Source organism: Sminthopsis crassicaudata, chromosome 1 (assembly GCF_048593235.1).
Source record: "Sminthopsis crassicaudata isolate SCR6 chromosome 1, ASM4859323v1, whole genome shotgun sequence".
NCBI classification, from domain to species: Eukaryota; Metazoa; Chordata; class Mammalia; order Dasyuromorphia; family Dasyuridae; genus Sminthopsis; species Sminthopsis crassicaudata.
In genome coordinates this window covers 274,933,754-274,947,018 of record NC_133617.1, presented here as the reverse complement: position 1 = coordinate 274,947,018, position 13,265 = coordinate 274,933,754, and the positions used below count along the sequence as shown (strand labels likewise).

Here is a 13,265-nt window from a genome sequence, read left to right as displayed (position 1 = left end):
ATTCATAATAGGGTCTCTGACTATGTCCAGTTCTCTCTACTGTGTCAACTGCACACATCAAAGTTTCCTAATTACACTTGACTCAGAATAAAGCTGAATTTTAAGTAGCAGATATTATATACAACTCTCAAAACATCAATTTATATATGTATTTATATATGTGTGTGTATGTATTTTTAATTTAATTCTGTAAAAATTTATTAAATGCCTACTACATAAAAGACACTACATTAGGCATTAGATATACAAAGAAAAACATGAATTGGTCTCTGTCTTCAAGAAGCTTATGTTTTTCCTGGAAGGCCACCATTTATTTAATTTTTAGGTTCAAACCTATGACTTCATTTGTGTTAGAAATTCTCAGTGTAGAAATTTCTTACATTGAGTCAATATCTCATGCTCTTAAGGAATTGCCTAGAGAACCTAGAGTATAAGTGATATATATACATATATATATATATATATATATATATATGTATATGTATATGCCCATGTTCAGAATTATTATGTAAGAGGCAGAATTTGAGCCCAGGTTTTTCCGACTCCAGCTACCATATGGTCTCTTAAAACATTTAAACAAATAATAAGAAGTAAAAACATTATGAGTATTTATAACTTTGGCTATACACTGCTCCTCAAAAAGCCTCACCCTCAAACACTCCATACAAAAAGAAAATCAACAAGCAGTCATATAAACTGAGAAGCAATTACATGTTAAGCAGCAAACTACATACAGATTAATTGCAAATAGACAAAAAGAGACTTGTGAAGAAAAATCTGTCTTAATAGCTTGGTCAATATATGTTTTATATCATAAGAGTAAAAATATTCTTACTAGAACTGTTATACGTAAAAGGAAAAGATAGATGATACGTTAGAAATGTAATAAAATGTGATTAAAAACCTGAATTTGTATTTGCAGGATCTTCTAGGTTCTCAGCATTTGTTGTGGCTAAATTTTGGTCTAGAGAGACAACAGCTCTTTTATCTTCATGTGTTCTTGCATCTGGGTTATGGTAGGCATCTATATTTTGTCTGTGCATCCTATTCAAATCAGCTAAGAGGGAAAAATAAGCCATTTATTTTTTAAAATACATTTTCAAGTTGTTATGCTTACTATGTTTGTGTGTGTACAAATATATGGGTTTTTTAAAAATAAGCAATATTTTACCATCTTTATATCAGAACATAAAATGCTGAAATAAGAGAAGGAAGAAAATAATGGTAAAGAAAAAGTGTTATCTTGTGGTATTGAAATTTTATTTTAATTAGCAAAGCTTACAGGAAGACCTTAACTGAAACGATCCTGTAACATTAAAAATGTAAATTAGTGGAGAAATTGAGAAAATTATAGCATATATTCATGAAAAATGAACAGAATTATTTTACAAACAATTAAACATAGTTATGTTAACGTTTATCTACTGTGACTTCAGAATTTGGTAATTCTATTTTTAAATGACTTGTTAATATGTAATAAAGCAGTAAATTAAGGATGGCAATAATTTAACTGAATGTAGCTGCTGTCTTATCTACTTACTTTCCCCTAATGACAAATAATAATCACATGATAGGAATCAAAGATTTGGAAATAGGGGTCAGTTCACTTCAATAAACGGTAACTAAGTGCTCACTACCTATGTATAAGGCAGTGTGTGAGGTACTGGATATATTAAAATCAAAATATCTTTGCCCTCAAAGAGCAGGGAAATAGAACACACACAAGGGACAAAATAAGGCAAATACAGAATGTACCCAGAATAAATAAATATCCATTAAAAAAAAAAAGGAAAAAAAAAGCATTTCTCAAGAGTGAAGAATGCACATGAGAAACTTTTAAGGTGAATTAGGGACTAGCAAAGAGGTAAAATAGTAAATAATTGTTGGAAACCATAGGGTAGATTCATGGATGATAAATTAGAAATGGCTTAGACATTCAACAGAAGCAATTTGTTTCATTTTCAATTCAGCAAATATTAAAAGACTAAATTTCAGGCATTCTGATAGGTCTTAAAAATACAGAGATAAAGAGTAAACCATCCCCAAGCTCCAGTAGTTTTCATTCTACTAAGTGACACAACAAAAACATATTCAAATAACATACAAAATAATACAAAGTAATTTCAATAGGGAAAGACTACTCAGCCGTGAAATGTAATAACTGAGCTATGAAAGGAAGACAGAGACTCTAAAATGCAACAGTGAGAAAGAAGTGCATTACAGGAATAGGAATATAGCTTATGCAATGGAACAGAGATGGGATCTGAAAAGTAGTGTATAAGCAACAATTAAATGACAAAAAGAGGCCATGCAAAAAGGAAAGCAAAATGTATTAAGACAATGCCAAATTACTGAATGGGAATAAAAAGGAGGATATATATTTTATAACTTTCTATGCATTAGAGAATAAAAACTAACAAAAAATGCAGTGAAGCAAAAATAAGAAGTACATTTTTATATGCCACAATGCAATAAAAATTATATTAAAGTCACTGAATAAAATATTAAAAAGTAACTTGACACCCAATAACTTAATTTTAAAAATAGATGAATCAAAGAACAAATGATAGAATAAATAATTTCATTAAAGATGACAATGAGGAAACATACTAAAATTTGGGGGATGAAATCAAAGCAGATTTTAGGGAAAATGTTTTTATCTCTAATCAGTTTCATTATTTAAAGAAAAAAGAACAGAATAAATTAGGCATTCACAACCAACAAGAACAACCACACACACACACAAACCTCCTAGAAAACAAATTAAAAACCTTCAATTAAAGTCCAAAATAGAAATCTTGAAAAATCAAAGAAAAAAGTAACAAAATCAAAAGAAAAAAAAAAAAATTTAAAGGGTGACTGAAAAAATGAGAGAGCCAGACTTGGGGAAACCAATAAAATAGAAACTGAACTGATTTTTAAAATAAAAATAAATTATCAGTATTAAGTGAAAAAAATAAATTCATAAGCTCAATAAATAAAGAATTTTTTTCTAATTACATGCATATCTAAATTAAATAGATGAATACTTATAAAAATACAAAATGCTAAGAATATAGAAAAAATAGAGACTTCAAAGAACACAAATTTTGAATTTTTCAACAAGCTATAAATTAGCTCCCAAAGGTGGGGGGGGGGGGGGGGAGAAGATCAGTTACATTTACAAATGAACTGTCAAACATTTAAAGAACAACTAATTCTAATACTATAAAATGTTTTTAAAAATAGGAAAAGAAGGGGCCCTACTAAATTCCTTCCATAAGATGAATATGGTTTTAATACTTCCTAAATCAGGGAGATTCAAAACAGAGAAAGAAAACTAAAGGCTATTATCGCTAATGAATATTGATGCAAAAAAAATTTTAATAAAATTTTAGCAAGGAAATTTCAACAATATATCATAAATATTATACACAATGACAAGACAAGATGTATATCAGGAACAAAGGGTTGGTTCAAAGTTTTAGGAAAACTATAAACAAATAACCATGTTAATAACAAAAACAAGAAATATATGATTATATCAATAGATGCAGAAAAAAGTTTTCACAACAGACACTAGAAAACATCAGAATAAATGGACCTTCACTTAATATTAATAGGATCTAATGAGGATAAACCAAAAGCTCTTTAAATAAGAACAAAGGAAGATGTTCTTTATTACTATTACTATTAGGAAGGGAAATCAACATACATTTTAAATCCAGTACTGAATGTTCATTTCTCTTTGTTTTTATATAACCCACTAGAACAATATGAGATAGTTCACCTACATGAATAAAAAAAATCTAAAAGAAAACTCATTGATAAAATGAAAGCATAATCAGTTCTTAATTAATCAGCTGAAGATTACCCATTATCGCAAACTGTAGATGAGTCACTAGCAATTGAGGATCATCATAATTTAAAATAAAAAGATGAGAGTAGATAACAAAAAACTTAATAATTAAAAATGGGAAAAATTATATTTCTTTGAACAATGTGCCAAATATCCCCTAAATCATCCTAATTACATAAAACAAAGTTAATTATTTTCCCTTCTTTGTTCAGTCTTACCTTGCTTCCCATTTTATTTTCTTTTTTTCCAAATTTGAACACATATTTTGTCACCACAAAATTTACATCAACCAAAATTAAAAGGTTAAAAAGTGAGAGAAAACATTAAGAATCCCCAAGTCTTTCCTGTGATTTAGTAACAAAAACTACCAATGGTGGGGGGGAAAAAACTGTATCTGTTAAAGACTGCTTTTAAAAATCTCTACATTTCTAAAACGATCCAGCAACTCTTGTCATACATTCTCCCAAAGCACAAGCTGATTTTTATATTAAATAAAATAAAATAAAACAGACAAATATTTATAAAAATACAAAACTCTGAGAATAAATAAACAAGAAATAGATTTCAAAGAACACAATTTTTGAACAAGCTATAAATGAGTTCCAAAAGGGGAAAAAAATTAAATTAATATTTTAAAAAACTGTATTCTATACATGGAGAAAATGAATTTTTATATCTTATCTCCCTATAAGAAAACTTTTTTTGAGGAGGAATTCAGGAAGAAAACTGAGTAATACCAAAATTCTTTTATAACATAAAAGCCAGATACAAATAACAGGAATTGAAAGAAAAGTTAAAAGAAACTAATGCTATTCAAAATATGACAACTGCAGCTAGAAAATCCATAGATTTTTACTCTTTCCCCAAATTATCATAATAAGTGAGTTTCCATGTTGATACATTAAATAGTGCCCTAACAATAAATTTCTACTGTGAATTCACATAATGTGTCCTGGGTGTCTTTTTTCATTCACTTTATTTTGACTAATGTGAACCGTATCAGAATTCTGGATACTAATTCTACTTAAAGGGATTGATCAAGTTAATATTGTAATGGTTATTATAATTGTTATTATTATCAATTATTGTCTGTAAGTGCATCCCATCTCATTCTGATATTTCTTTTGTAAGTAAAAGAAATGTTTCTGTTAAGTAAAATTTATAATAATCATTTTTGTTTGTACCTTAAAAATTAATGAATTTCTTTGAAACATTTAACATTTACAATGTAATAAATTTGCATACTAAAAGCTCAATTTTTTTCTTCTTTTTGAATAACTTCTACATTTTACTCATCCCCAAGTAACAGTTAAGGTCATTCTGATACATCCTGAACATTTTTTAACATGATCATTATAGGAATTTACTCTGTTTAATTATGTATATTTGTTACAAAGGCTGTATTCTTAATTTTTTTTCCAGTTAGGGGGAGGTTTGGAAGGAAAATAAATGCTTGATAATTGAAAAAGAAAAAAGGATAAAGTAAGTAAAAAAAATATTCATCTTGCAACCTGATCCTGATAGTTAAATAAATTTGAAAAAAGGTGATAGAGCAACAGAAAGGAGCACTCCCTTTAGCTGGAAATATTGAAATTTAGCTTGGTAGCATCCACATTTGCTTTTCATACAAGATCCAGCCAACTGTAAATATAAATCCTTTATGAATTCACTGGGCAGAATATGTATATGATTTGCGAATTGGATTTTACTACCACTTTTTAATGGAATAAAGGTAATTTTTGCCAAATAACTTGATTTAGAAAGCATTTACTGATAAGTATTGGGGATGAGAAAGCTCAGTTACCTCCTCCCAACTTCTGAATTCACCCGAAGAACCTAGAACAACATGGCATACAATTTTTGAGGTTATAAAATATTTACTAATGTTAGAAATGGAAATTATTTAGTATTGGATTTCAACATTTTACTGTAAAATTTTTTGTATACTAATATGGACTGTAGCTTATAAGAATTATTATAATATGTGCCATAATCCACAAATTTCATGACTATTTATATCAAGAACAATATTTTATCCTTACTTGCAATAGATATTAAAAACAAGAAGGCCAAAAATTTCTAAGAAGCTATTTTAGACCATAAATTCAAGATTTCCAAGACAAAGTAATGATCCAAGAGGAAACTTTAGGATAAATTGAGTTAATATACAATTTTAGAAATTACCACTTTAAAAAAATAAGTTACAATCAAAACAAGAAATAAGCTAACATCCTTTATTATCCTGGACTTAAACAATAGTCTAAGGCACCTTCTTTTAGTAACTACCATCCTTAATAATATTCAGAAGGCATTCTCAAATAATTCTCTATCCTCTTGGGCTATTTAACAGGTAATTTAAGATCAACATTTTTTTCATTTACTTTGACAGGTACTTTCTAATTATTTTAGTAATTTTTACAATTATTTCTCCCTCCTTATATATTTTCAATCATAATATATATTTAAACATCACTCAACTTTCCCTCTAGGTTTTATCTTGTTTTAACTTTTTATTTCATGGGCACAAGTAAAAACAGAATACTTTAAATCAGCTTCCTATATTATGTGAAAAGCATTTTTTAACCTACGCATTTTTAGCTTTACTATTATGCCATGTAATAAGTACTAGTGTACCAAAATTTGTTAAGACTAGGATTCAAAAAAACATAAAATTCTGAAATGAGGCAAATTTCTTATAAGTAATAATTTTAATTAATCTACCAGTCTGTATAAAAATTTTATTTTAAAATTACTTGGAAGTTTCTACCCTAATATTATTACAACTGTCTTATAGTTCAATAGTATTAAGTTATTCTTCTATCCAAAAAATGAGAATATATAAATGGCAATGAAGTATATTTACTTAATGGAAGAGAATCAATTCAGAAAAATATATCCTTCCTAACTTTCTCCCAAAATAAAGAGCAGAAAGAATCACATTTTTTCCAAGAGAAAAGAAACAAGAAAGCCAACATACTTATCAGGTTTCCTCTGGCATCTCTGAGTGGAGCACCCCCTCCACCTTTTCCCCAGGGATTGTAATTTTTCATTTCAGCTTCAAGTTTAGCTTCATATTCTTCTTTTTCTTCTCGCTCTTTCCTCCGTCTTGCTTCTCTTTCTCGTATCTTAACACAATGAGCAACAATTTACAATGTTGTACTACCAGTCTGACACAATCAAGAAAGCAATGCCATTATTAACTTTACTCCTCTTATCCAAACCACTGCAAAAAAAAAAAAAAGTAAGCCCTAGCTAATTCTTTTAAAGAGGTATTTAATTCTCAAATATATTTTCATTCATTTTTCCTCCACCAATGATCATCCTTTCCTATTCTCCATCCAAAATTGCAATAGACTTTTGTATCTTGTCTATGTTACTTAGTGTATTTCTATGAAAGCTCTTAATACTCCAGTCTAGATTCCTCCAATTACACTGATTTGGAAGCTAAGTAATTTCCAGATTTTCTAACTCTACACAATTCCTAAAGCTACTTGCAATTCTGGAATACTAAAGCTTGGTATCAGGTTCAGAAATCAGAGGAATAAGGGATTCAGAGCTACTAGTGGTACTATATCATCAATTAAGAAGGCTATCTGTAGGCTTCCTGAAGAATCGAATGACTACTGTTTCTAAGGCATTAGAGTCAAGGTTTAGAAAGACAGTTTTGGACTAGATAACTAGTGAGTTTATTTTCTTTGACTATGCTTATTTATTATAAGGACTGTGTTCCCCCCTTTTTTTTTACTTGAGAGGGCTAGGGGTGGAAAGGAGGAAGAAGGGGAGGGGAAGCTAGAAACAATATTGTTAAAAAAAAAAAAAAAAAAGAGAAAAAGCAGACTCATTTGAGTTATCTTTTAAATACATCAAAAGGAACAGTAATGCATTCAGAGGAAAACACAAGCATTCAGGACAACTTTGAGAGTAACATGTTTAATTTATTATACACTGTTGTTTTTAATTTAGCTTGTATATAATAGAAATTTATGGATTTGTATACATATGTTCTCTTTTTTGATTATATTGTACATATAGAAATATTCTTTTTTTAAGTATTTGTTAAATTTTTTTAAAAAGAAATTTTAGAAACACAATTTGCTCCTGAATTAGATAATGCCTATATATCTGAACAAAATTCCTTGTATAATCGGGGATAAATATCTCCAAGAAAAGCATACATAAAAATGAATCCTGGAACCACCACATTCAAGAATAAAACTGTATCTTTGCATGAAGGTGGCTAAAACACAACTAGAGGGCAAACTTTACATTGGTGTAAAGTAAATTTTGGGGAGAATATATTAAAAATAAACAAGAGTCAACTGTTAAATAGCTACTTCTAAATGTGTTAAATTATTTAAATGCAATACTAATATTTAAAAAATCTGTCAGTAGAATCATGCTTATTTTACCCTAATAAATCAAAAGTGAGCTAAGAGTTTTTCTGATAAGGCTCAAATAACCAACGTTCTTTTACTCTATTCTCAGGTTCATACTGCTACAAATTCCATTTCTCTGCTTCTCTTTGAAACTTTGGGCTCCCATTTCCCAAACTTATTGTTACACTTCAATCTATTATAGGTCATTCCTATGCAACAAAGGTTTGATTAAGGTTATATTTTCATGAAACCAATTAATGGCACTGAGTAGGATATCCATGTACAAAAAAAACAAAAAAACCATACTATTTTCTGCTAAGAAATATTATACTTAGCATCAGTTCTTCACATATATTTAATAATGGGCAACCTAGACCCTTAAGGTAGTTAAGATCCTTAATTTTGCTATTATGATGAAACCAGAAAAACTGTTTAAACTGGCCTAAATTTGGACTTTAATCAAAGAATCATTTTCTCCTAAACAAAGAATTTTGTTAAATGCAAGTCTGAGTGAACTTTAATTCCTAAAAGGACAAGGTGTTCACTTACATGAAACAAACTGCAATTGTAAACTTTACATTGCCTAAACGCTGGATATAGTTAAATCAAAAACACTTAAGAGAATTATTGGCAAATACATAACACTGAGAATCAACCAGAGTTTTAGAATAAATATGAATTAATTCTCTTCTCCCAAATAATTCCCCCACATATACTTTGAAATCCTATTTTATACCTGTTGTTGCAAATCATATTGATAAGATTGAACTGATTCCTTTGTAGGCCTTGGTTTATCTTCAAAAATCAGTCCTCCTGTTCTTGTTCTATCACTCACAGTGCTCAGTTCATTCAAAATATTTTTGTTCCTGTTTGAAACATATAATTAATAATGTAAAATGTATTTAGAAAATTACAACAAAATACTCTATTGAAACAGCATGGAATCTATAGTATGAGAACAAGATAACTTTGGGATGGGAAATAGTGGACTACACAGCAAATACATCATCTCCAAAAATCCGTCAGGAGGAAAAATAACAAAGGCCTGGAATAATAAATAAGACTGAATATGTAAATTATGTTTAGACATTATTTTGGTAGTGCAAAAAAGAATTATCAATACAATGAATGTTCAAAATGAATAGAAGATTCATGAACAAAAATAAAATTTAAAAAGTAGTGAGAGAAAATAAAGTACATATAACCCCCTAGAGCCACAGAATATTCTGTGACTTAAACTACAGAACACGTGAGCCTCACAACTTAAAGCAAAGCTGACATTTAAAAATCCAAACGTACAAAAAAGAAAAATTAGGGAATTTTTGCCTTACACATAAAACTTGACTTTATAAAATTATTCCAAACAATAAGTTATTAGATCTCCTGGTGCATTTAAAATATCTCTTTATTTAGAAAAATTCAATTTTCATAAGCATTCTCAGGAACATATCCCTTGCATAAGGAATACATACTTGTATGTAAAAAAAAAATCACATTATTAAAATATGACTCACAAAATAAACTGCAACATGTTATAAGACAAGTGATAATCAAAAGGACAAATGCAAACAAGCAGAACAATACTAGTATGGAGCATATAGAAAAAATGTATAAGAAAACAATGCTTATCGGGGTGGAGATTCATTCTGTAACTTCTGAAACACTCAATTAATAGGAAATCCAGGGAGGGACTTGCGCTTCAGAATAGGAAATAAAAGACTGTTTGACATTTCAAAAACGTGCCTACTAACCTATGCAGGAATGTAAAATTAAATCTCCTCAGCATATTTAAAAAAAAAAAAAAAAAAACCTATCAGAGACCTTCTAGCAGTGACATTCAGCTAAGTGGATGTTCTTAGTCTACAGCACTGTTTCTAGTAGTCTATCTAAATAAAAACATGTGAGTGAAGAAGGACAATAGATTTCTTTTTTTTTGCTCTAAATTCTATTTTCCTTCCAGATACCTGACATCAAACTGATAGACCCATATTAAAATTAATGCTGACAGGTTGAATACTAGGGCAAAACCAATTGAGATATTCAGGTAATGGGCTAAATAAGTAGAAAGAACAAAAACCAGTTGTTAAAAACTGGTACAGAATACTTAATTTGACAATGAAAAAGATCTAACAAAGACTTCTCTTAATCATAGGCTTGATATGAAATAATGAACAATAGCTGACTTTAAGATTCCTAAAATAAACAATATAATCTAATATGATGCTAAATAAAAGCACAGTGTCCAGCTCATAATAAATAGTATTTCCAGTGCTTTTTTTTTTTTGAGCTGCATGGATCACAGGTGAAGTATGAGTTACAACTCTTGATGTATTTCATGAGGCAAAAAAATACTGTAGCATTTTCTTCCATTTCCAAGTCTAAGGATATCTTTCAAAACAATTAAATGAACACTACCCAATGTAGCTACAACACAAAAATGTAACCTAACAATCATAAAAATGTGATAGTTAAGAAAGAGCTAATTTTCAAATAAAATAATTAAAGATCCTTTGACATGGGGTTGGAGCAAGGATTAAAAAGGAAAAATAGGAATGAAACTAGTTAAGGAAACAAAATTATTATGTTTTGAATTTCCCACTGTCTACCATCCAACCTATGCCTTTGATCAATGTTCTTTAGTGGGCTTTAAAAAACATAATTAGATTAAGTGTTAACCCACAGAGGAAAAACCAAGTAGATAAAGAATGTTTATTAACCAAATTATGATTTGCAATTTGATGGTTCAACAGTTCAAGTATCTTGGGAGTGACACCAAAGACAGACAATAAATTGGATCCAGAATTGAGTAAGACGAAGACACTGGAATCAACTATCTATGGAAAAACCATGCAATAATTATAATGACCTCAAAGCTTCTCCATGAAACAAATGTCCATCTCTTTAAAATCAATATTCTTTCAACTACAGCTACAAGTCATGTAATAATACTAAGCTCCAAAAAATTAAAGAAGATCAGATGCTAGGTGTAATTAGGCTACAACAATAACAACAACAACAACAACAAAAAAAAAAAAAAAAAAAACAAAACTTTAGCATCATGGGGACTTATTATCAGAACAGGAGGTGTGACCAGTTACTCAAGAAATAGACAAGAATGCCTTAAGATGGAAACACATGAATAGGTTGTTATCTACAACATTAGTGTTCTTACCAGAAATACATCAAAGTATGTCCACATATGCAAACAGTATAATCAATAAACACATACATACACACATATGTATATATATGCACAGTCTATAATAGGAAGTAGTTAACTAAGAGAGGATATTTTACATCCCTCCTAAAATTAAAATTTTTTATAGAGACTTACACAATGGGTCCTACTGGTTCATGAGTATCAGGAGCACTCAAGGTTGGTGGCGGTATTCCCATCATTCCTGGGTTATCTAGACAAAATAAAAAAATATGCAATCAATATTAAATATCAATTAAAAAATATGAGCATCTAGAACAAAGACTTATGAAGAAAAAAAATTAGCAAAAAGACTAAATACTCACACACACAAAAGTCTATCATGTTATTCTACTTTAGCAATTCTAAAGGAAAAAAAGCACATTTAAAAAAATGATAAAGCAGTAATCATTACTGTGTATCACTGTGAATTTTAAAATAATGTATTTTTTCAAGAGCTAATAAAATGATGCACATGTACTGTATTACTGTTCTCATTCAAATATTTTTCAAAAACCTGTCTTCATATTTTCCACCAAGAAACCAATTTTCCTATTTGAACAAATAGATAACATACTTACTGTAGCATTAACTTACAATATACAAGACTGGGATCCAAAGGATTCCTGGCCCCATAAAAATAATATGCTTCATCATAAGGAGTTCGATAATTGAGCAAAGATGGTGCAGGTGGAGGGGGAAGAGGTGGAGGTAGAGATGTAATCCTATATCAAAATAAAGTTAGAAAATCTATTTCATATTTCATTGTATAGCTAAAAAGATATTAAGATTAAAAAGATCCTGTATAGCAGAATTTTATTGTTACAAATCCAATATTTGCTATAGAATATCTTAATATAACAGATTCAAGGATAATTAGAAAAAGAAATTAAATTGCAAGCATGTGTTGATAAAAGAAGTAATTTAGATGGCTTTTTTTTGGAATGCATACAGAGGGTTGTTTTTTTTTAATATTTTACTCAAATTCAAGATAACAGGATTTCTACTGTGTCACTAAGTTCCCTTCCACATCTAAATCTGTGAATCCACAAAGAAAGTGATAGAATAAATTTTCTTTTAAAATACATTTAATTTAAATTAGAAAGGTATTCTCTTCTTCTAAAAGAGGCTAGTTAACTTAAGCCTCTTAGTAAATGTTTTTTGGCAACCAAAATAAAGCAACACATAATTGTTTTTAAAAACTATCTGTAAAGTATATCAATTAGTCTTAATTTAGCTCCTGGGTAAACAGAAATTTGCTATTCCTTGTCTTAATAGAACTTTTATATGTGATAACTTAAAAAAAAAACTTAGCTAATTCAATATTATCTTTTTAAGTTTAAAATAACTTGAACACTGTCTTCAAAACAAAGAAGAAAAAACCATCAGTTTTAAATGAGGTATGAAAAAAAGCCATTCCTGATTGGTGGGAGGAAGGGGAGAGGAGAAGGAAATATGATAGGGGTAGAGAAGCAGAAGAGAAAACCCTATTATCACCAATGTACTCCAAGATGCAGGACTGGGTATAATTGGTGTTCTTATGTCATCCCAGGTCCCCTACCACCATTCTTCCTTTCATTCCATCTGCAAATTCCTTCCACCACAAATGGAAGGGGAAAGAAAAAGTTGAGGAAAAAAACAAAGAAAGCGTGAAAGGACAAAAAGGGCAAAGGAATATAGGACTGGGAGGGATAAGAAAAAACGAAAAGAGAAGGCTCAAAAAAGAAAAAAAAAGGAAGGAACTGACAAAAGGAAAGGAGGAAAACTCATTTGACAGTTTTCTGTTACTATGCTACTCAGTCTCCTTTTCATGATCCTATAAGCCTTCTAAACACATTCCTAGTCAGGCACATAC

At 29.5% G+C, this 13,265-nt stretch overlaps 1 protein-coding gene across 14 annotated transcripts in view; it reads right to left on the bottom strand.

The window, feature by feature from the left end:
• The window catches only part of CSPP1 (centrosome and spindle pole associated protein 1), a 125,091-nt gene that overhangs the window by 40,252 nt on the left and 71,574 nt on the right, over nucleotides 1-13,265 (bottom strand). For 11 of the 14 annotated variants that reach the window (XR_012484336.1, XR_012484335.1, XM_074278826.1 and 8 more), the window contains 5 exons: nucleotides 12,008-12,135; nucleotides 11,549-11,624; nucleotides 8,951-9,080; nucleotides 6,816-6,963; nucleotides 905-1,057 (listed from right to left, as the gene is read on the bottom strand). Coding sequence is in view for 12 of the 14 variants with exons in the window: in XM_074278826.1 (XP_074134927.1) it covers nucleotides 905-1,057; nucleotides 6,816-6,963; nucleotides 8,951-9,080; nucleotides 11,549-11,624; nucleotides 12,008-12,135 (635 nt within the window). In the remaining 2 variants the exon portion in view is untranslated. The remainder of the gene's footprint in view (nucleotides 1-904; nucleotides 1,058-6,815; nucleotides 6,964-8,950; nucleotides 9,081-11,548; nucleotides 11,625-12,007; nucleotides 12,136-13,265) is intronic. The other 3 variants (XM_074278830.1, XM_074278831.1, XM_074278834.1) reach the window with 1 other exon arrangement.